A 24,044-nucleotide genomic window follows, 5' to 3' on the forward strand; every position below is an offset into this window, starting at 1 on the left:
TCTGGAGAAAATATGTTTTCCTTTGTTAGTGGGTATAGATTACAAATAGCTTCTTCATTAGGAATGGGACCCTGTGTCTATTTTTCCCTTCTCAGTGCTGAGACCCCATTTGACCTGAGCTTATGTGGATCTTGTGCATATATATGTATGTTGTCATATACATATGTTGTCATATATACATATGTTTATCAGCTTTTTTTTTCTACCTGGAAAATGCTATTTGCTGGAGTTATTCACCATACCTAGTTCTTACAGTTTTTTTTTTCACCTCCTCTTCTGCATAGATCTCTGAGCCTCGAGGAGAGGGCTGTGATAAAGACATCTCATTTAGCATTGAGTGCATCCAGGCCTACAGCTGTTCTTCAATAAGACTTGTAAAGCTCCTATTTTATTTTGAAACTCAAGTCAGGTGATAGCTGCTTTGAGAAGCTTTTGCTAATCCCTCAGGTGTTAGAATTAATCAACAAATCACTTCTCATTGTGTATCTTACACTCTCTGCGATCCAAATTGGTGACCTGTACATCTTTCTGCACTTTTGTAGACATAAGCTTTATTTTGTTTATTTTCTCACAAAGTGCCTGGAGTATAGGCAGACTCTCAACAGATGTTTGCTGCATTGCTTTGAGTGACATGTAGACTGAGCTATGTGTTATACTATAAAAATTTCTGGGTACTAAGCATCCATTGAATAGAGGAAGAATGCCCTCCATAGTCTAAGGGATAAAGATAGCTTTCAAAAAGGGATAATATTTAATTTGATATATGAAGAAACATCAGAGAGGAATAGAGAAAATCCTAGAAAGAGAAAGATGTATATCATTGAGATGACAGGAAACTTGGACCTGTATTCATGTGAATGGTTCAGTATGCTGTAGGCATAGGAAGATGGTCCAATATGCAGAGAGCATAAGGAAAAGTCTGGGATGATGCTGGGGAGGAAGACAAGGCCAAGATCATCTTGTACCCAGTTGTGCAGTGGTTCTCAACCTTTCAAATGCTGCAGGTCTTTAATACAGTTCTTTATGTTGTGGTGACCCCTGACCGTAAAATTATTTTCATTTCTATTTTATATCTGTTTTTTCTACTGCTATGAATCATAATGTAAATAACTGATATGCGACCCCTGTTGTTTGACCCTTGAAGAGGTCACGACCCATAGGCCGAGTACCACTGTGATAGTGCTTTCTTGGAATTCTGAGCAATCAGGAAAAGGATGCTGGCGTACAATGGTTCCTGTCTTCATGGTCTTCACTAGCAGATTACACAGCATATGAAAAGTTTGGTGATGACCATACCATACATATTTGTTTCTCAGCACCAGGAAGTATTCCACAGAGTAGATGCTGAAAAATGCTGAGTTTCAACCTTCTGATCCAGTTTCTTTGCTTTGAAAAATTACACATTAGTCCCTGAGAAAAGCCACATGTTTGCCATCTTGGTTAACAATTACAGAAAAAAAAAACCCCAAAGTTGAGAAACAGAACAACAATTCATTTTACCAGTAAGTACCTTTGTGTGGAAATTGGAGGAGGTAGTAAAAAATGTGCAATGAAAATGTTTGACTCAGGACTTTTGGGTTCAGGTCTATTTTCAATTTGCACCAGGGAAGGTGAAAATCAGTTCTGTATTCTTCAAAATGGAGGACAAAAACCATCACCAATTCTTTTCTAGACAATCTGAGGGTTTGTCTGAAACCCACACTTGTCTACCAGTGCAGTGCTGGGGTGATTCCAGCCCATGTTTCTCCCTCCTCCCTCTTTCCCATCCAGGTCAGTGCATCAGCAAATCATTGGTTTGCAATGGGGATTCTGACTGTGAGGAAGATGGTGCTGATGAAGACAGATGTGAGAATGTGGCTAACCCTTCCTGCGACATTGACAAACCTCCTCCCAACATAGAACTTACCGGCTATGGGTAAGGTGCTAAGTGGCTTTCCAAGAATACTGATGGTTGTAGTTTTTCCTTTTGTTCTGTTTTATGGTTTGATGAGTCTAATAATAAGTTATCCAATAGCTAAGCATGTACATTAGCTCAGACATCTTTGCCGCATCCTGCTTCAATTAAAAATTCATAGCTGAATACCTATAGGTGCGTGTAGTAAGATGGAGAATGAGCCGTGTGGTTCTAGATACACCTCAGTTTAGCACTGAAAGTCTCACATCATGGGAAACCTCTCATCCACAGGGAAATTTGGACAGTTGGTCCCCTCTAAAGGGAGGAAAAGGAGGAGAAGGAGAGAGAAGCATAGAGACAGAAAGACACAGAGAGAGAGAGAGAGAGAGAGAGAGAGAGAGAGAGAGAGAGAGAGAGAGAGAGAGAGAGAAGGAAGAAGAAGAAGGAGGAGGAGGAGGAGGAGAGGGAGAGAGGAGAAGAGAAGAGGAGGAGGAAGAGGAAGAAAAAAGAGGAGACAGGAGGAGGACAGAGCTGAAAGTGAAACTATCAAGAAATTATTTTTGAAATTTTATATCAAGTCAATTACAGGCTTCTATTTTTCTAAAAATTATCTTACAAAAATCAATGCATATTTTCCTATAACATCTTCAAGTTTTTAACAGAAAAACAGGACAGTGTTACTTTATGTAATCCTCCTCAGCATGCTAAGAGAATCAGCTGGAAAATCATTGTGGAAGGCAACCTCTCCTTCCCAGTAACCTTAGTTGTATTGGTTTTATCTATAGAATCAATTCTAAAGCAGCCGTTGCCATAGATACAAAAGGCCTGTGCTTCCTGAATATGTTCTCAGGCTGACAGGATGTTGGATTTCCTCTGCTGTTAGTGTTAGCTCTTCTGTCATCAGCAGGAGCTGGCTAATGGAAGGGGGCATTAGGTTTTGTTCTCTTTTACATGGCTTCCCAGGTGGTAAACTGTAGTAGATATTAATGACTGACTTTTGAAGCCTTTAATCATTTTCTCCACCCCAAGCAGGTACTAGTTCTGTTTTTCATTCTCTACACCCTACCCTCCTTCTTCCTTTCTCCCCTCCTCACAGTTACAACGCAGTTACTGGCCAGAGTAAGAAAAGAGTCATCAACACCAAGAGTTTCGGTGGTCAGTGCAGGAAAGTGTTCAGCGGGGACAGAAAAGATTTCTACAGACTAAGTGGAAATATCTTCTCTTATACATTCCAGGTACTTAATTATACCACTGTGGTTAATTGTCATCAGTGACACGTCAGCGATTATTGTTTGTATACATCAAGATTTTGGTATTTGTTTAGAATTTGTTGACCTAATATATGGTCAGTTTTGCAATGTTTTAAGATTTTATATAATAACTATATAATATGAATATATTAAAATTTACACTCCTTTTTTGTTTTTGTTTTTTTTTTTGGTGAGAATGCTTTCAACATCTCTATGAAGCTTACACAAATGAGTTGGAGTTTCTTTGGGTTATACAACCTGCCACTTGAATCATCATTTTGTAGGGTCTGGACAATGAAACTTTTCTAGGATTCCAAATGGCTGCACCTGTTTGTATTTGAGCATGGTCATAGGTCCATGCTATCCACGTGGGTCCTACCTGACTATGCCTCTTGGTTTTTGGTCAGAGTATCCTTTTGCACCAAACTTCTGCTCCTTGGATGCATCTGTTGTGCTCATCCCATTTTTTTGTACTAGGACAAAATCTGCACATACAAAATACTCAAGGGCTTTGGAGGCTTTCCTGAGGATTTGGGTAGAGGAAGAGTTTTTTTTTTTTTTTTTGTATAGTACCCTGAATATATTCCATCCATCCATCCCAGTTCATACCCAGACCCTCAAAACTCTCCTCACAGCCTGGCCAAAGTGGAGCTTCTGGTCTCATTCTGTCTTAACCTCTTTGTTGACTTCTTCTCCCAACATACCTTCTTGCTCTTTTCTTTCCCTTATCTCAGAATTCTCTGCATTTCGAGTTGAGCTATCCTTACAATTAACTCTCAGATTTGTAAACAAAAACTGCTGTTGAGACAGAAGGACCTTCTGCTTGCTCACATTATCTCACATAGAAACAGCTCTGACCATGAACACTAAGTTTCAACCTCCAGCTTATAGTAGAACGAGCTGGTTTTTGTGAACACTTATTAAATCATGGAGTGTTCAGTCAAGGAGGACAGGGATGGTGAAGGCGCTGAGAAAAAGAGAAATAAAAATGAATACTATAGGGGGTGACTATGATACAAGTGTGCATGGAAATGCAACCATAAATCTCAAATGATTATGCAGTTACAATATGCTAAAAAAAAAAAAAAGGTTATTGAGCCAAGAGAGTGGGATATAAAACAGATTTGAGAAACAGCTGTAGTCTCCAAGGTTTGGATATTTACTGTGTATTTGTTCTCTTTTAGAAAGAACAATCTTTTAAGATTAAATTCTTGTACTATTCTTAGTTCTATAAGATAATATTTTGCTATTTTGTCATGTATAAATTGAGCCTTAGACGACTTCAGCCTATTCCATATTACCACATTAAAACCTTGTAACCTAGATCAAGAGAGTCGGATTCCAAAGCCCTTTATTTTTCTGTCATACTTTGCTTTCTCCATTTTTTGCCTCCAGTTTCTTTTTCAATTCTAAATTCTATATAATGAGTAACAACTGTTGTAATGTAACCTCTGGCTAGGAGGAAGAACATGAGGTATATGCACGTGGATCCTAGTAATTACTGTCCAACTTCCATTCCTGGGAGGACATGTTTTTAATTCTTTCATAATTATAATGGAGAGAAATTGCATATAAATTTTCAAGGGGTCAAATTTAGAGTGTTACAGAGAAAAGAAAATAATGAGGAAGAATATTTCTGAGTTAGTCAGAAGGTAGACATGCTTGAAGTCTGTGACTTCTGAAGAGAATGATTTAACCACAGCATGATCCTGACATTTCCTCTTTCTCAGCTCGGATTGGTTTGGGGATTGACATCTGAAATGCCTTGCCCGTCACTGAGAGTGAAGGTGTTTGTTAGAAGTAGAGGGAAATTATAGCCTGTTGCTGAGTGCAGAATAGCAATGATTTGCAAATCCAGCCTGGGGGAATGGAGGTGGAAGCAACAGGCAGTGAGCCAGTCATCTGAGTGCTAAATGCAACTGTGGAGATGGGGCAGCAAGAATCCCTAGAGTTCAAATAAACTGACCAAAGGCTCACAGGTCAATTCTCCACAGGGTAGAGGGTGGCTTTTGACTTTCTTGGGACATGCATATTAACAAGCATAAAACATGTATGATCTCTTACAAGCTACGAGTTGGTTATTCTCTTAAGGAAAACCTGATTTCTTTGTGACTAAGGTGCATACTTTATTATACACCTTCTGTACTTCATATTTTCACACACAAAAGTCTACTGAAAACCAAGCACATATTAGGTCTCTTGAGTTGCTTGGGATGGTGACAATTGGCTTCCTTCATTCTCAGCATGTGACAAGTTGTAGATGGATGTTACTTATAGACCACTCTGGGTAAAGGTCATTGAATCTCTTGATTTTGGTTATGAATATATCTCATAGTTCATCATTTGCTTGAAGAGAGACCTTACACACACACACACACACACACACACACACACACACACACACACACACAGTTATACTCACTTAACCAGTTGAAAAAGTCAACTTTAATGCTATCTATGTGAGGATGATACCTAAGATTGTTTGATCTACATTCTAATCTGGAATAATTGGGGCAGTGAGAAAAATAGTTCTCATATGAGAACTTTCATATTCTAGGCACTGCTGCAAGAATTTCATGTGGATATTTTTTCACATGGATAGTTTTTCACATAAAAATTGATTGCACCTAATATGAATATCTCAAATATAAATTATTCAAATACTGGGCTGGTGAGATGGCTCAGCAGTTAAGAGCACCGACTGCTCTTTCAAAGGTCCTGAGTTCAAATCCCAGCAACCACATGGTGGCTCACAACCATCCATAACAAAAATCTGATGTCCTCTTCTGGAGTGTCTGAAGACTGCTACAGTGTACACACATATAATAATTAAAAAATTTAAAAATTATTCAAATCCTGAAACTTCTGGAATAGTGACAAAGAGTAGAAAATTCCACCTCCTGAAACTATGTTTCATGTACAAAGTATTAAAAAAATCATATAAAAATTAACTTTAGACCATGTGTACAAGTTATATATGAAACAAAAATATACTGTGTGTTTAGACATGTCTTACTCCCAATATATCTCATTATATATACAAGTATACTAAGATAAAAATATCTGAAACCCAATATACTTCAGTTCTAAACATTATGAGTATATGCCAGGGTTCAATACTGGTATTAACATGAAATATATGTATAGATTTCCATCTATGTATTTATAGGCTTATACAATATATAATCTATGAATTTACATCTGCTTATACTATAAATATTTATACTGTGATCTTATAATAGCTTTGGTTGTAATGGGAATGACAAGAGGAGAGAAGAGCACATGAAAAAATAGTTGGGTAAGAGGCGCTTCTCAGTAAGGAGAAGGAGTTAAAAGCAGTTGAGGTAAAGAATGAAGGTTATGAATGATCAGAAAAAAGAGGGGGAAAGAAGAGATGAAAGAAAAAAGAGTTTTGATGACTTTTAAGGGGTTTCTGGTATGGTTATGGAAAGATACAGTTTACTGAGAGAACAAGAAGAATCTTTCATAGAGAAGATGCTGGTCAAGGAAGAACTATGAAGTCTAACTTGAAATGGGAAGGCAGTAAAAAGAAAGTGAAAAATACTAATAGCAAGAGAGGATAAGTTGAAGGACAGGTCTCTATGATTTTGAATGATGGCTGTGTCAACAATAAAATAAGATCTTGTCAGAAGACCTTGAGATGTTAGTGTGTTGGATGTTTGATTAGAGATTGGGAGCTGCTATTTGAGGTGGAAGAAGAGGGAAATTAACAAGATCTCACTATTCTAATGTAAGATAATTCTGCAGCCAAGTGTAGACGAGATGACACAGGAATGAGGAGAAACCAGTTGTAGTAGCGCAGCCAAGGGTATCATTTGCATAATCAGTAATCAGAGATTTTTGTTGTAGATGTGAAGGTGGGAAAAAGAAGCCGAACATTTGCATTAGATTCTTATTTCTCATGATAAATCCAAATAAAAATAACCTAAATATAGTTTATTGGAAACCAAATGCTCAGAAGCAGTGTTGTGGTTGAGGAATCTGTCACGTTTATTTTATTTCAATTTTGTGTGTACGTGTGCAGTTGTGCATAATGAAAATAGCATTGGAATAAAATTAAGTAGTTAAAACCTGTCTCTTCTTGTTTTCTGCATTTAGTATGTGCACATCTGAAACAACAAAAAAGTTTCATTATAATACCTTTCTTCTTTATTATTTTCTTCATTTTGAGATTGTCTTACTTTGTAACTCTGGCCTGGAACTCACAAAGTAGCCTAGCCTCAAGTGTGCCATGATCCTCAGCCTTTGAGGTGATGAATTACCCATGTGGGCTACAGTGCTTGCATCATGACATTTTCATATGTGCCAAACATCCTACTTTGCTCATATTCTCTTACACTACCTTCCATGTTCCCTCCTCTTCTTGTACTGTTGTTCTTTCTTCCTTCAAGTAGCATTCTGCTTTCATTACTTACTTCTGTCTGTCTACCTGTCATCTGTCTATCTATCTATCTATCTATCTATCTATCTATCTATCTATCTATCTATCTATCTATCTATCTATCTATCTAATCTACCTACCTATCTAACCTACTACCATCTTTAACTGATGATTCCACCTATTAGAGAAAACACAGCATTTTACTTCTGAGCTTGGTTTATTTCACTAACAATAATGTCCACTTCAATCTATTTTTCTGCAAATGACATAATTTTATTATTTTGTTGAAAACATACTATGTATGGTGTACACAGTACATATTTTCTTAGAGTTTTAGTAATATTTTAGGTTATCATGTGAAACAATGTGTTTCAGTATGGCTCCTTTGTATACGTGTATTTTTATATACCACATTGTCCTTATCTGTTCATCTCTTGGTGAACTTCTAGGCTGACTCTACATTCTGTAAGTGAGTATAACTGATATTGTCAACTGTCCTAAGTAACTCTGCAATATCCTGACTTAGATTTCTTTGTTTATATATCCAGGCCTGGCATACCTGGATCATATGGTAGATCTATTTTCAGTTTTTAAGAGGACCTCCCCATGCTGATTTCCTTTTTTTTTTTTTTTTTTTTTTTGACAGGGCCCTGGCTGTCCTGGAACTCACTCTGTAGACCAGGCAGGCCTCGAACTCAGAAATCTGCCTCCTCTGCCTCCAAAGTGCTGAGACTAAAGGCATGCGCCGCCGCCGCCACCACCACCTGGCTCCATAATGATTTCCATACTGGTTGCACGAATTTAATCTCACTAGTGGCGTTGCTTCTTCCCTGTATCTACCACATTAAACTTTTCTTTTTAGAGTTGCTGGTTCAGTTCATCTATTTGTTGGATGTTACCTTTTTAAAATGTATGTGGTTGTATTAAATATTTTGAGATTTTTATAGATTTTACTTATTAATCCCCATCAGTTGTGTAGCTGGAAAGATTTTCCCACATTGAGTAGATTGTCTTTTCTCTCTTTTGAATATTTCCCTTGATCTACAGAAACTTAAATTTCAATGCATTCCTAATATTCAACATTGGTTAAAATTGGTACCTTTTGGTACCTTGGTCTGTTTTAATTCTGGTTTTCTTTATCCCCTGTGCGAAAGAATACCATTGTGTGGGATATAGACTTCTTCTTTTTTTTAAATTTTTTTATTAGATATATTCTTCATTACATTTCAAATGCTATCCCAAAAGTCCTCTATACCCTCCCCCCACCGACTCCCACTTCTTCGCCCTGGCACTCCCCTGTACTGGGGCATATAAAGTTTGCAATACCAAGGGACCTCTCTTCCCAATGATGGCTGAATGGCCATCTTCTGCTACATATGCAGCTAGAAACATGAACTCTGGGGGTACTGGTTAGTTCATATTGTTGTTCCACCTATAGGGTTGCAGACCCCTTCAGCTCTTTGGGTACTTTCTCTAGCTCCTCCACTGGGGGCCTTGTGTTCCATCCAATAGATGACTATGAGCATCCACTTCTGTATTTGCCAGGCACTGGCATAGCCTCACATGAGTCAGCTATATCAGGGTCCTTTCAGCAAAATCTTGCTGGCATATGCAATAGTGTCTGGGTTTGTTGGCTGATTATTGGATGGGTCCCTGGGTAGGGCAGTCTCTGGATGGTCCATCCTTTCATCTCAGCACCAAACTTTGTCTCTGTAACTCCTTCCATGGGTGTTTTGTTTCCTATTCAAAGGAGGAATGAAATATCCATACATTGGTCTTCCTTCTTATTGATTTTCTTGTGTTTTGGAAATTGTATCTTGGGTATTCTAAGTTTCTGGGCTAATATTCACTTATCAGTGAGTGAGTGCATATCAAGTGAGTTCTTTTTTTTTTTGGCTTTTTTAAAATTTTTTTTATTACGTATTTTCCTCAATTACATTTCCAATGGTCTCCCAAAAGTCCCCCATGCCCTCCCCCCCTTCCCTACCCACCCATTCCCATTTTTTGGCCCTAGCATTCCCCTGTACTGGGGCATATAAAGTTTGTGTGTCCAATGGGCCTCTCTTTCCAGTGATGGCCTACTAGGCCATCTTTTGATACATATGCAGCTATAGTCAGGAGCTCTGGGGTACTGGTTAGTTCAGAATGTTGTTCCACCTATAGGGTTGCAGATCCCTTTAGCTCCTTGGGTACTTTCTCTAGCTCCTCCATTGGGAGCCCTGTGATCCATCCAATAGCTGTGAGCATCCACTTCTGTGTTTCCTAGGCCCCGGCTTAGTCTCACAAGAGACAGCTATATCTGGGTCCTTTCAGCAAAATCTTGCTAGTGTATGCAATGGTGTCAGCGTTTGGAAGCTGATTATGGGGTGGATCCCTGGATATGGCAGTCTCTAGATGGTCCATTATTTCGTCACAGCTCCAAACTTTGTCTCTGTAACTCTTTCCATGGGTGTTTTGTTCCCAATTCTAAGAAGGGGCACAGTGTCCCCACTTTGGTCTTCATTCTTCTTGAGTTTCATGCCTTTAGCAAATTGTATCTTTTATCTTGGGTATCCTAAGTTTTGGGCTAATATCCACTTATCAGTGAGTACATATTGTGTGAGTTCCTTTGTGATTGTTTTACCTCACTCAGGATGATGCCCTCCAGGTCGATCCATTTGACTAGGAATTTCATAAATTCATTCTTTTTAATAGCTGAGTAGTACTCCATTGTGTAAATGTACCACATTTTCTGTATCCATTCCTCTGTTGAGGGACATCTGGGTTCTTTCCAGCTTCTGGCTATTATAAATAAGGCTGCTATGAACATAGTGGAGCATGTGTCCTTCTTACCTGTTGGGACATCTTCTGGATATATGCCCAGGAGAGGTATTGCTGGATCCTCCGGTAGTACTATGTCCAATTTTCTAAGGAACCGCCAGACTGATTTCCAGAGTGGTTGTACAAGCTTGCAATCCCACCAACAATGGAGGAGTGTTCCTCTTTCTCCACATCCTCCCCAGCAACTGCTGTCACCTGAATTTTTGATCTTAGCCATTCTGACTGGTGTGAGGTGGAATCTCAGGGTTGTTTTGAGTTGCATTTCCCTGATGATTAAGGATGTTGAACATTTTTTCAGGTGCTTCTCTGCCATTCAGTATTCCTCAGGTGAGACTTTTTTGTTCAGTTCTGCGCCCCATTTTTTAATGGGGTTATTTGATTTTCTGGAGTCCACCTTCTTGAGTTCTTTATATATATTGGATATTAGTCCCCTATCTGATTTAGTATAGGTAAAAATCCTTTCCCAATCTGTTGGTGGTCTTTTTGTCTTATTGACTGTGTCTTTTGCCTTGCAGAAGCTTTGCAGTTTCATGAGGTCCCATTTGTCAATTCTCGATCTTACTGCACAAGCCATTGCTGTTCTATTCAAGAATTTTTCCCCTGTGCCCATATCTTCAAGGCTTTTCCCCACTTTCTCCTCTATAACTTTCAGTGTCTCTGGTTTTATGTGAAGTTCCTTGATCCACTTAGACATGACCTTAGTACAAGGAGATAGGAATGGATCAATTCACATTCTTCTATATAATAATGACCAGTTGAGCCAGCACCATTTGTTGAAAATACTGTCTTTTTTCCACTGGATGGTCTTAGCTCCCTTGTCGAAGATCAAGTGACCATAGGTGTGTGGGTTCATTTCTGGGTCTTCAATTCTATTCCATTGGTCTACTTGTCTGTCACTATACCAGTACCATGCAGTTTTTATCACAATTGCTCTGTAGTAAAACTTTAGGCCAGGCATGGTGATTCCACCAGAGGTTCTTTTATTCTTGAGAAGAGTTTTTGCTATCCTAGGTTTTTAGTTATTCCAGATGAATTTGCAGATTGCTCTTTCTAATTCGTTGAAGAATTGATTTGGAATTTTGATGGGGATTGCATTGAATCTGTAGATTGCTTTTGGTAAGATAGCCATTTTTACAATGTTTATCCTGCGAATCCATGAGCATGGGAGATCTTTCCATCTTCTGAGATCTTCCTCAATTTCTTTCTTCAGAGACTTGAAGTTTTTATCATACAGATCTTTCACTTCCTTAGTTAGAGTCACACCAAGATATTTTATATTATTTTGGACTATTGAGCAGGGTGTTGTTTCCCTAATTTCTTTCTCAGCTTGTTTATTCTTGGTGTAGAGAAAGGCCATTGACTTGTTTGAGTTAATTTTATATCCAGCTATTTCACTGAAGCTATTTATCAGGTTTAGGAGTTCTCTGGTGGAATTTTTAGGGTCACTTATATATACTATCATATCTGCAAAAAGTGATATTTTGACTTCATCTTTTCCAATTTGTATCCCCTTGATCTCCTTTTGTTGTCGAATTGCTCTGGGTAGGACTTCAAGTACAATGTTGAATAGGTATGGAGAGAGTGGACATCCTTGTCTAGTCCCTGATTTTAGTGGGATTGCTTCAAGCTTTTCACCATTTACTTTGATGTTGGCTACTGGTTTGCTGTAGATTGCTTTTATCATGTTTAGGTATGGGCCTTGAATTCCTGATCTTTCCAAGACTTTGATCATGAATGGGTGTTGGATCTTGTCAAATGCTTTTTCCGCATCTAACGAGATGATCATGTGGTTTTTGTCTTTGAGTTTGATTATATAATGGATTACGTGATGGATTTCTGTATATTAAACCATCCCTGCATTTCTGGAATGAAACCTACTTGGTCAGGATGGATGATTGCTTTAATGTGTTCTTGGATTCGGTTAGCAAGAATTTTATTGAGGATTTTTGCATCTATGTTCATAAGGGAAATTGGTCTGAACTTCTCTATCTTTGTTGGATCTTTCTGTGGTTTAGGTATCAGAGTAACTGTGACTTCATAGAATGAGTTGGGTAGAGTTCCTTCTACTTCTATTTTGTGGAATAGTTTGTGCAGAACTGGAATTAGATCTTCTTTGAAGGTTTGATAAAACTCTGCACTAAAGCCATCTGGTCCTGTGCTTTTTTTTTTTTTTTTTTTTGGCTGGGAGACTATTAATGAATGCTTGTATTTCTTTAGGGGATATGGGACTGTTTAGATCATTAACTTGATCCTGATTTAACTTTGGTACCTGGTATCTGTCTAGAAATTTGTCCATTTTGTCCAGGTTTTCCAGTTTTGTTGAAGGATATGATGGTGTTTTGGATTTCTTCAGGATCTGTTGTTATGTCTCCCTTTTCATTTTTGATTTTGTTAATTAGGATGCTATTCCTGTGCCCTCTACTGAGTCTAGCTAAGGGTTTATCTATCTTGTTGATTTTCTCAAAGAACCAACTCCGAGTTTGGTTAATTCTTTGAATAGTTCTTCTTGTTTCCACTTGGTTGATTTCACCCCTGAGTTTGATTATTTCCTGCCATCTACTCCTCTTGGGTGAATTTTCTTCCTTTTTTTTCTAGGGCTTTTAGATGTGTTGTCAGGCTGCTAGTGTGTGCTCTCTCCAGTTTCTTTTTGGAGGCACTCAGAGGTATGAGTTTCCCTCTTAGAAATGCTTTCATTGTGTCCCATAGGTTTGGGTATGTTGTGGGTTCATTTTTCATTAAACTCTAAAAAGTCTTTAATTTCTTTCTTTATTCCTTCCTTGACCAAGGTATCATTGAGAAGTGTGTTGTTCAGTTTCCACGTGAATTCTGGCTTTCCATTATTTATTTTGTTATTGAAGATCAGCCTTAGTCCATGGTGGTCTGATAGGATGCATAGGACAATTTCAATATTTTTGTATCTGTTGAGGCCTGGTTTGTGACCAATTATATGGTCAATCTTAGAGATGGTCCCGTGAAGTGCTGAGGAGAAGGTATATCCTTTTGTTTTAGGATAAAATGTTCTGTAGATATATGTTAAGTCCATTTGTTTCATAACTTCTGTTAGTTCCACTGTGTCCCCGTTTAGTTTCTGTTTCCACAATCTGTCCTTCGATGAAAGTGGTGTGTTGAAGTCTCCCACTATTATATTGTGAGGTGCAATGTGTGCTTTGAGCTTTACTAAAGTGTCTTTAATGAATGTGGCTGCCCTTGCATTTGGAGCATAGATATTCAGAATTGAGAGTTCCTCCTGGAGGATTTTACCTTTGATGAGTATGAAGTTTCCCTCCTTGTCTTTTTTGATAACTTTGGGTTGGAAGTCGATTTTATTCGATATTAGAATGGCTACTTCAGCTTGTTTCTTCAGGCCATTTGCTTGGAAAATTATTTTCCAGCCTTTCAATCTGAGGTAGTGTCTGTCTTTTTCCCTGAGATGAGTTTCCTGTAAGCAGCAGAATGTTGGGTCCTGTTTGTGTAGCCAGTCTGTTAGTCTATGTCTTTTTATTGGGGAATTGAGTCCATTGATATTAAGAGATATTAAGGAAAAGTAGTTGTTGCTTCCTTTTATTTTTGTTGTTAGAGTTGGCATTCTGTTCTTATGGCTGTCTTCTTTTTGGTTTGTTGAAGAATTACTTTCTTGCTTTTTCTAGGGCGTGATTTCTGTCCTTGTATTGGTTTTTTCTGTTATTATCCTTTGAAGGGCTGGATTCCTGGAAAGATAATGTGTGAATTTGGTTTTGTGGTGGAATACTTTGGTTTCTCCATCTATGGTAATTGAGAGTTTGGCCGGGTATAGTAGCCTAGGCTGGCATTTGTGTTCTCATAGTGTCTGTAGAACATCTGTCCAGGCTCTTCTGGCTTTCATAGTCTCTGGTGAAAAGTCTGGTGTAATTCTGATAGGCCTGCCTTTATGTGTTACTTGACCCTTCTCACTTACTGCTTTTAATATTCTATCTTTATTTAGTGCATTTGTTGTTCTGATTATTGTGTGTCTGGAGGAATTTCTTTTCTGGTCCAGTCTATTTGGAGTTCTGTAGGCTTCTTGTATGTTCATGGGCATCTCTTTCTTTAGGTTTGGGAAATTTTCTTCTAAAATTTTGTTGAAAATATTTGCTGGCCCTTTACGTTGAAAATCTTCATTCTCATCAACTCCTATTATCTGTAGGTTTGGTCTTCTCATTGTGTCCTGTATTTCCTGGATGTTTTGAGTTAGGATCCTTTTGCGTTTTGTATTTTCTTTGATTGTTGTGCCGATGTTCTCTATGGTATCTTCTGCACCTGATATTCTCTCTTCCATCTCTTGTATTCTGTTGCTGATGCTCGCATCTATGGTTCCAGATTTTTTTCCTAGGGTTTCTATCTCCAGTGTTGCCTCACTTTGGGTTTTCTTTATTGTGTCTACTTCCCTTTTTATGTCTAGTATGGTTTTGTTCATTTCCGTCACCTGTTTGGATGTGTTTTCTGTTTTTCTTGGAGGACTTGTACTTGTTTGGTTGTGTTTTCCTGTTTTTCTTTAAGAATTTGTAACTCTTTAGCAGTGTTCTCCTGTATTTCTTTAAGTGAGTTATTAAAGTTCTTCTTGATGTCCTCTACCATCATCATGAGATATGCTTTTAAATCCAGGTCTAGCTTTTTGGTTGTGTTGGGGTGCCCAGGACTAGGTGGGGTGGGAGTGCTATGTTCTGATGATGGTGAGTGGTCTTGATTTTTGTTAGTAGGATTCTTGCGTTTGCCTTTCGCCATCTGGTAATCTCTGGGGCGGTGCAGAATACACTTGGCGCGGTCCCAGAACCAGGATGTCTGCTGCTGATGCTCAGCCAAAGCGCTCCCTCTCCACTTGGACCCCTTTCCTCTGGCTGGGAAGGTGGCCGGATGTCTGGGGCCTGTGCAGAATACACTGGGCGGGGTCCCGGAACCAAGATGTCTGATGCCGATGCTCAGGCAAAGCATTCCTGGGCAGGTCGGATCACTAACCTCTGGCTGGGAAAGTGGCCAGCTGTCTGGGGCCTGAAAAGGGGGCTGCCTTAGAAGCTCTGTGGCTCTCCCCTGTCCCAGAAGCTTTTAGCTTCTGTATTCCGTACTCTCACCTGTGCAGAATACACTCGGTGGGGTCCCGGAACCAAGATGTCCTCTGCCAATGCTCAGGCAAAGCGCTCCCTCTCTGCTCGGACCCCTTTTCTCTGGCTGGGAAGGTAGTGGATGTCTAGGGCCTGTGCAGAATGCACTCGGTGGGGTCCCGGAAGCAGGATGTCTGCAGCCGATGCTCAGGCAAAGAACTCCCTCTCTGCTCTGACCCCTTTCCTCTGGCCGGGAAGGTGGCCGGATGTCTGGGGCCTGTGTCACTCTCAAGTGAGTTCTTTTGTGATTGAGTTACCTCACTCAGGATGATATCCTCCAGATCCATTCATTTGCCTAAGAATTTTATAAATTCATTGTTTTTAATAGCTGAGTAGTACTCCATTGTGTAAATGTACCACATTTTCTGTATCCATTCCTCTGTTGAGGGACATCTGGGTTCTTTCCAGCTTCTGGCTATTATAAATAAGGCTGCTATGAATATAGTGGAGCATGTGTCCTTATTACCAGTTGCAACATCTTCTGGGTATATGCTCAGGAGAGGTATTGCTGGATCCTCTGGTAGTACTATGTCTAATTTTCTGAGGAACCGCCAGACTGATTTCCAGAGTGGTTGTACAAGCTTGCAATCCCACTAGCAATGGAGGAGTGTTCCTCTTTCTCCACATCCTCACCAGCATCTGCTGTCATCTGAGTTTTTTATCTTAGCCATTTTGACTGGTATGAGATGGAATCTCAGGGTTGTTTTGAGTTGCATTTCCCTGATGATTAAGGATGTTGAACATTTTTTTTCAGGTGCTTCTCAGCCATTCGATATTCCTCAGTTGAGAATTCTTTGTTTAGCTCTGTATCCCATTTTTAATGGGGTTATTTGAATTTCTGGAGTCCACCTTCTTGGGCTATTTGTATATATTGGATATTAGTCCCCTATCTGATGTTGGTTTGGTAAAAAATCCCTTCCCAATCTGTTGGTGGCCTTTTTGTCTTATTGACAGTATCTTTTGCCTTACAGAAGCTTTGCAATTTTATGAGGTCCGATTTGTTGATTCTTGTACTTACAGCACAAGACATTGCTGTTCTGTTCAGGAATTTTTCCCTGTGCGCAAATCTTCAAGGCGTTTCCCCACTTTCTCCTCTATAAATTTCAGTGTCTCTCATTTTATGTGGAGTTTTTTGATTCACTTGGACTTGAGCTTTGTACAAGGAGATAAGAATGGATCAATTTGCATTCTTCTACATGATAACTGCCAGTTGTGCCAGCACCATTTGTTGAAAATGCTGTCTCTTTTCACTGGATGGTTTAAGCCTTGTCAAACATCAAGCGACCATAGGTGTGTGGGTTCATTTCTGGGTCTTCAACTCTATTCCATTGATCTACCTGTCTGTAGCTGTACCAGTACCATGCAGATTTTTTCAAAATTGCTCTGTAGTACAGCTTGAGGTCAGGCATGGTGATTCCACTAGAGGTTCTATTATTGTTGAGAATAGTTTTTGCTATCCTAGGTTTTTTGTTATTCCAGATGAATTTGCAAATTGCCCTTTGTAACTCAGTGAAAGATTGAGTTGGAATTTTGATTGGGATTCAATCTACATTGAATCTGTAGATTGCTTTCAGCAGGATAGCCATTTTGACTATATTAATCCTGCCAATCCATGAGCATGGGATCTTTCCATCTTCTGAGATCTTCTTCAATTTCTTTCTTTAGAGACTAGAAGTTCTTAACATACAGATCTTTCACTTCCTTAGTTAGAGTCACACTAAGGTATTTTATATTATTTGTGACTATTGTGAAGAGTGTTGTTTCCCTAATTTCTTTCGAATCCATTTATCCTTTGCGTAGAGAAAGGCCACTGATTTGTTTAGTTAATTTTATATCCAGCTATTGCACTGAAGCTGTTTATCAGGTTTAGGAGTTCTCCGCTGGAATTTTTAGGTCACTTATATATACTATCATATCATCTGCAAATAGTGATATTTTGACTTCTTCCTTTCCAATTTGTATCCCCTTGATCTCCTTTTCTTGTCAAATTGCTCAAATCCCACAATACCTCTCCTGGGCATATATCCAGAAGATGTCCCAACAGGTAAGAAGGACACATGCTCCACTATGTTCATAGCAGCCCTATTTATAATAGCCAGAAGCTGGAAAGAACCCAGATGCCCCTCAACAGAGGAATGGATACAGAAATTATGGTACATTTACACAATGGAGTACTACTCAGCTATTAAAAAGAATGAATTTATGAAATTCCTAGCCAAATGGATGGACCTGGAGGGCATCATCTTGAGTGAGGTAACACAATCACAAAGGAACTCACACTATATGTATTCACTGATAAGTGGATATTAGCCCAAAACTTAGGATACCCAAGATATAAGATACAATTTGCTAAACGCATGTAACTCAAGAAGAATGAAGACCAAAGTGTGGACACTATGCCCCTTCTTAGAATTGGGAACAAAACACCCATGGAAGGAGTCACAGAGACAAAGTATGGAGCTGTGATGAAAGGATGGACCATCTAGAGACTGCCATATCCAGGGATCCATCCCATAATCAGCTTCCAAACGCTGACACCATTGCATAAACTAGCAAGATTTTGCTGAAAGGACCCAGATATAGTGGTCTCTTGTGAGACTATGCCGGGGCCTAGCAAACACAGAAGTGGATGAGCACAGTCAGCTATTGGATGGATCACAAGGCTCCCAATGGAGAAGCTAGAGAAAGTACCCAAGGAGTTAAAGGGATCTGCAACCCTATAGGGGGAACAACATGATGAACAAACCAGTACCCCGGAGCTCTTGTCTCTAGCTGCATATGTATCGAAAGATGGCCTAGTCGGCCATCACTGGAAAGAGAGGCCCATTGGACTTGCAAACTTTATATGCCCCAATACAGGAGAATGCCAGGGCCAAAAGAATGGGAATGGGTGGGTAGGGAAGTGGGGGGGGGGTATGGGGCACTTTTGGGATAGCCTTGGAAATGTAATTGAGGAAAATACGTAATAAAAAAATATTAAAAATTAAAAAAAAAGGTCTGATAGAACTCTACACTAAACCCATCTGGTCCTGGGCTTTTTTTGGTTGGGAGACTATTAATGACTGCTTCTATTTCTTTAGGCGAAATGGGACTGTTTAGATTGGTACTCTGATCCTGATTTAACTTTTGTATCTGGTATCTGTCTAGGAAGTTGTCCATTTCATCCAGGTTTTCCAGCCTTTTGTAGTAGGATCTGATGATGTTTTAGATTTCGTCAGGTTCTGTTGTTATGTCTCCTTTTTCTTTTCTGATTTTGTTAATTAGAATACTGTCTCTGCAACCTCTATTAGTCTGTCTAAGGGTTTATCTATCTTGTTGATTTTCTCAAAGAAGCAGCTCCTGGTTTGATTGATTCTTTGACTAGTTCTTTTTGTTTCTACTTGGTTGATTTCAGCCCTAAGCTTGATTATTTCCTGCTGTCTACTCCTCTTGGGTGTGTTTACTTCCTTTCATTCTAGAGCTTCTAGGTGTGCTGTCAGGCTGCTAGTGTGAGTTCTTTCTAGTTTCTTTCTCGGAGGCACTCAGGGCTATGAATTTTCCTCTGAGGAATGCTTTCATTGTTTCCCATAAGTTTGGGTATGTTGTGGCTTCATTTTCATTAAACTCTGAAAAGTCTTTAATTTCTTTCTTATTTCTTCCTTGACCAAGGTATCATTAAGTAGAGTGTTGTTCAGTTTCCACGTGAATGTTTGCTCTCTATTATTTATGATGTTATTGAAGTTCAGCCTTATTCTGTGGTGATCTGATAGGATGCATGGGACAATTTCAATATTTTTGTATCAGTGGAGGCCTGTTTTGTGATCAGTTATATGGTCAATTTTGGAGGAGGTACCATGAGGTGCTAAGAAGAAGATATATCCTTTTGTTTTAGGATAAAATATTCTGTAGATATCTGTTAAATCCATTTGTTTCATAACTCCTGTTAGTTTCATTGTGTCTCTGTTTAGTTTCTGTTTCTTGCATCTGTCCATTGATGAGAGTGGGGTGTTGAAGTCTCCTACTATTATTGTGTGAGGTGCAATGTGTGCTTTGACCTTTACTGAAGTCTTTAATGAATGTGGTTGCCCTTGCATTTGGAGCATAGATATTCAGAATTAAGAGTTCCTCTTGGAAGATTTTACCTTTGATGAGTATGAATTGCCCTTCCTTGTCTTTTTTGATAACTTTGGGTTGGAAAAAATATGCAACACTTCATGAATTTGCATGTCATCCTTGCACAGGGGCCATACTAATCTCTGTATCATTCCAATTTTATATATGTGCCTCCTAAGCAAGAACGGGATATAAACTTCTGATCGTCATACCTGCACCATTGAATCCAACAGTACCAATACTTCCCTTCACAAACATCATTTAGGGTGGCTGCATAATTTTATATTCCTTTCAGTGTCGTGTTGGAAATTCATCATTTTCATCTCTTTTGTTCTCTCTGCGTTTATTAGTGCTTTGATCACAAAAACAGATGGGTGTGAGATAGAAATGCTTGCATAAGGTAAACTTCTAGTTGACTAAGAAAAAGTATGTCATTCTCTAGTGCTGGAGCCTGTAGCTCTATGGTGTGATGGCATGGATCTGAGGTTGTGTGCCCTTTGTGCAGGAGACAGCCTAAAGCATTCACCCTCATGCTTCCCACAGAGTCTTGCTCTACTCATGGCAGTTGGAAGCTCTTGGGCTTATACCAGTTTGATGCAAGGGAAAATCCAGGAGAAACAAGTCAGTTTTTCTCTCCATGAAAGACACACCTAGGCCCCAAGTAACTAAATTGTAGTTTGTTTTAAAATTCCAGTGGAAAAAGGTATTTGAACTTTAGCATTAATCCAACAGAATCAGGAAGTTTAAACTAGTATCCTGTCACAAAATCCAAAGGATCTAATTGTTTCACATTACCCATCGGTTTCTCTGTTCTTCAATGTGGAAAATCAACAGTTAAAGGCTTCAAGTTCTTTGTTGGTAGAGCTGTATGAATTTGATTACTTTTGGGCTAAGTTCTTAGTAAAGAAAATAAGTGAAAAATGAAATAAGTCTGTACCTAAATGTGCTTTGTGAATTGCTTGGAGTTACTGTTATTGATACTACAGGTCTTGCTCAGCTGTTGTCGGTGTCTTAGAATATTGTGTATAGACAAGTCTGACTTAGATGTGAGTCATAGTTGTTTTGTGTAAGTGCAGAGATTTGTGTTCATGTGAGACTGTGTGAAGAAAGTGTGCATCTTAAAAGATAAAACAAAAGCATCTTGAATATATGTCAAGTCCCTATAGTAAAAATTCTTCTTTTCCTTTTAGGTCAAAGTAGATAATGATTTTAACTATGAATTTTACAACAGCAGTTGGTCTTACATAAAGCACACATCCACAGAGCAAAAATCATTTTATTCATGGACGAGCTTATTTTCCCACTCATCAAATGTAGATGGTTATGGTTCAGCAAAAGAGGAAATCGACACGAAAACGGTTAGTATGAAACATTAGTTATTTTTTTATTTTTAGCTGGTTTTCAGTGTTATTATCATTTGTTATTATCATCAAAAGTACTTGGTGTTTGATTTACATTAAGGCAAAAATAACTTCTTTAAGGGAATTAATTCTCTAATCATACATTTTTTTGTTATTTTTGACAATATTTTTTCTCATTAAAGTATTTGCTTCTATCATCATCATCATCATCATCATCATCATAATCATCATCATCATCATTTGAGACAGGTCTTATGTAGTTCCAGTCCCAGTCCAGTCAGGCCTTCAGTTTGTTATACAGCTGAGGCTAGCTTTGAACTACTGATCACCTTCCAAATGCTGTGATTATAGTTGTGTATCATAATGTCTGACTTGTTTCATTCTTTTCCTTCCTTCCTCCCTCCCTCCCTTCCTTCCTTCCTCCCTCCCTCCCTCCCTCCCTCTCCCTCCCTCCATTTCTCACTCCTTCCCTTCCTCCCTTTCTTCCTCCCTTTTCCCTTCCTATTTTATTCTCTTTTTCACTCTCTCCCTCCCTTTCTCCCTCTTCCCTCCTTCCTTCCTCCCTCCCTCTCCCCCTCCCTCCCTCCATTTCTCACTCCTTCCCTTCCTCCCTTTCTTCCTCCTTTTTCCCTTCCTATTTTATTCTCTCTCTTTCTCTCTCTCCCTCCCTTCCTCCCCCTTCCTTCCTTCCTTCCTTCCTTCCTTCCTTCCTTCCTTCCTTCCTTCCTTCCTTCCTCTTTCTTTCTTTCTTTCTTTCTTTCTTTCTTTCTTTCTTTCTTTCTTTCTTTCTTTCTTTCTTTCTCTCTCTCTCTCTCTCTCTCTCTCTCTCTCTCTCTCTTTCTTTCTTTCTTTCTTTCTTTCTTTCTTTCTTTCAGCAAGGTCTCATGCAGTCCATTATGGCCTTTAAATTCCAGATCATTTTCTCTCTGGAGTTCTGGGCTTATAGGCATGCACCATCATGCCTGATGGATTTGCAAAGTTAGTTTGTCTAATCATGAAAGGGTGGCATAAGTGAAAGTGATGTTATCTGTTTTATAACTAAAAGGCTGGCTGTAGGAGTGTAAGGTGTTTCTCATCTCTGTACTATACTGTTCACATTGGAGGGGTTTAGTGCAGGTCTGCTTTGAATATTATAAAAGACAATTAGGAAATGTTCAACAGACCCTATTAAATGAACAGCTTAATGTGAAAATACCCAGTGTGGGAGATAGGTCATATATTCTCCTTACATGTGAGTCACAGTCAATGCAGGACTCTAAAGAATATTACTTTGAACACTTATTTCAAAACCAGTTTAGCAGCTGTAATGATGCCTGTCTCTTTTCTTAGTTGAGATGAATGTGCTCAGATATCATACTTATTTGGGCTCCAGAATTCCCCAGATTACTTCATGAAGGTGGGCCCAATAAAGACCTCCTTCTATCTGTTTAAGAATATTGTACATGTTCTTTTCTAATGTCCTCCCAGTCCTGCTGTGATGGCTGCTCCTAAAGCACTTGAATATGATGCGAGGCTCAGATATTTTTTCCCCTGACACTATTTTTATTGTTTTTTGAATTTTGTACAATGCACCCGGATAATACTTGCTTCTCATTCATCCCAGATCCACCCACCCATCCTTGCGCCCTCCCCAATAGCCTCACCAATTCCAGTTTATGTTGCCCATATACTGACCATGATCAGATTCTCAGTGGCCAGCCTCTTAAAGAAAACTGAGTCTGTGTCCCTTCTGCCCCCACTGGCAAGCCATCAACTATGATTATATCCTTTTAAAGCCATTTTTATTAATTAATTATTTTATTTATTTACATCCTAAATGTTGCACACGTTACATCTTACATCCTAACCTCCCCCTGCCTCCACCCATCTCTCCTTTCCTTCTCCCACCCTGGGGCATCAATTCTCTCTACAGGGTTAGGTGCCTCTTGTCCCACTGAGGCTGGACAAGGCATCCCTCTGCCACATATGTGCAGGGCTTGTGGAATGGGGAAGGAGGGGAGATCAGACCAGCCAGTGTTTTGCTCTTTGGTTGGTGGCTTAGTCTCTGGGAACTCACAGGGATCCAGGTTAGTTGACATTGTTGGTCTTCCTATGGGGTTCCATCACCTTCAGTTCCTTTAATTCTTGCTCTAACTCTTGCAAAGGGGATCCTAGACCTCCAGAAAAATCAAATTGGGTGACTAGAATTGGCAGCTGATCACCATGACGGATAGGGAAACTATTTTTTTGTATTATGTTTTCTTTCACCTAAAACTTCATTTACTCTTTCTCTTTCCAGAAGAGTTATAAATTGTTGGTTGTTCAGAACACTGTTGAAGTGGCCCAGTTCACTAATAATAATCCTGAATTTTTACAAGTTGCTGAGCCATTCTGGAAGGAACTCTCCCATCTTCCCACTCTGTATGACTACAGTGCCTACCGACGGTTAATCGATCAGTATGGGACACATTACCTGCAGTCTGGGTCCTTAGGAGGAGAATATAGAGTTCTATTTTATGTGGATTCAGGAAGTGGCAAAAAAGCTGGTATGGTATTAAAAATGTTATCTAAAAGCATTTGAAGAGTTTTAATGGGAGAATATATGTGGTTACATTAAACTTTTAAGCTTTAAAATTTGATAGAGATTTAAATTGCAGAGGAGTCCAAAATTGAAGGCATCTATTTTACTGTGCTCAAATTCTCACATGATTTAAGCAGTGCCTGCCTACTCCTTTGAATAATGTCTAGCTAAATCATTACCATTATCACCCGTCTCTAGAGGATGTTAGATTTTTATAATACGTTATAATCTTTCCCATTTCTCGGATTAAAAAGTACTTCTTTTATTTAAAAGTACATGTTTAAGTTAGCTTACAAAGCAATGGATTTATTATGCATCTTCATATATATCTTTTTATTTATCCCCCTCGTCCATGGTCTTTTCTTTGTACCCAATGTCCTTCTCGCTTAGCTCTTTGTACCTCCTCATGTCCCCTTCACCTCCCTGTCACATAGACTCCATCAGTCCCCATCCCTAATACTTCTTTTTCTTTTAGAGACCCATATCTAGTCCTTCCCTTTCTTTCTTCTTACTCACCTGTCTTAGTTAGAGTTTCCATTGCTGTGAAGAGA

The 24,044-nt window shown here is 39.0% G+C and overlaps 1 protein-coding gene and 1 non-coding gene across 2 annotated transcripts in view; one reads left to right on the forward strand and one right to left on the reverse strand.

Moving 5' to 3' along the window:
- Nucleotides 1–24,044, forward strand: part of C7 (complement C7) — an 87,143-nt gene that overhangs the window by 14,274 nt on the left and 48,825 nt on the right. Inside the window, exons 5-8 of the mRNA XM_021184151.3 lie at nucleotides 1,771–1,915; nucleotides 2,991–3,129; nucleotides 20,763–20,930; nucleotides 23,212–23,458. Coding sequence (XP_021039810.1) covers nucleotides 1,771–1,915; nucleotides 2,991–3,129; nucleotides 20,763–20,930; nucleotides 23,212–23,458 — 699 coding nt within the window. The remainder of the gene's footprint in view (nucleotides 1–1,770; nucleotides 1,916–2,990; nucleotides 3,130–20,762; nucleotides 20,931–23,211; nucleotides 23,459–24,044) is intronic.
- LOC115029534 (U6 spliceosomal RNA) lies at nucleotides 19,656–19,758 on the reverse strand. The gene has a single exon (XR_015045665.1). It is a non-coding gene; the product is annotated as a U6 spliceosomal RNA (small nuclear RNA).

The sequence above is a fragment of the Mus caroli genome, unplaced genomic scaffold (assembly GCF_978045245.1).
Source record: "Mus caroli unplaced genomic scaffold, Mus_caroli_1 scaffold_16, whole genome shotgun sequence".
In the NCBI taxonomy this organism is placed as follows: Eukaryota; Metazoa; Chordata; class Mammalia; order Rodentia; family Muridae; genus Mus; species Mus caroli.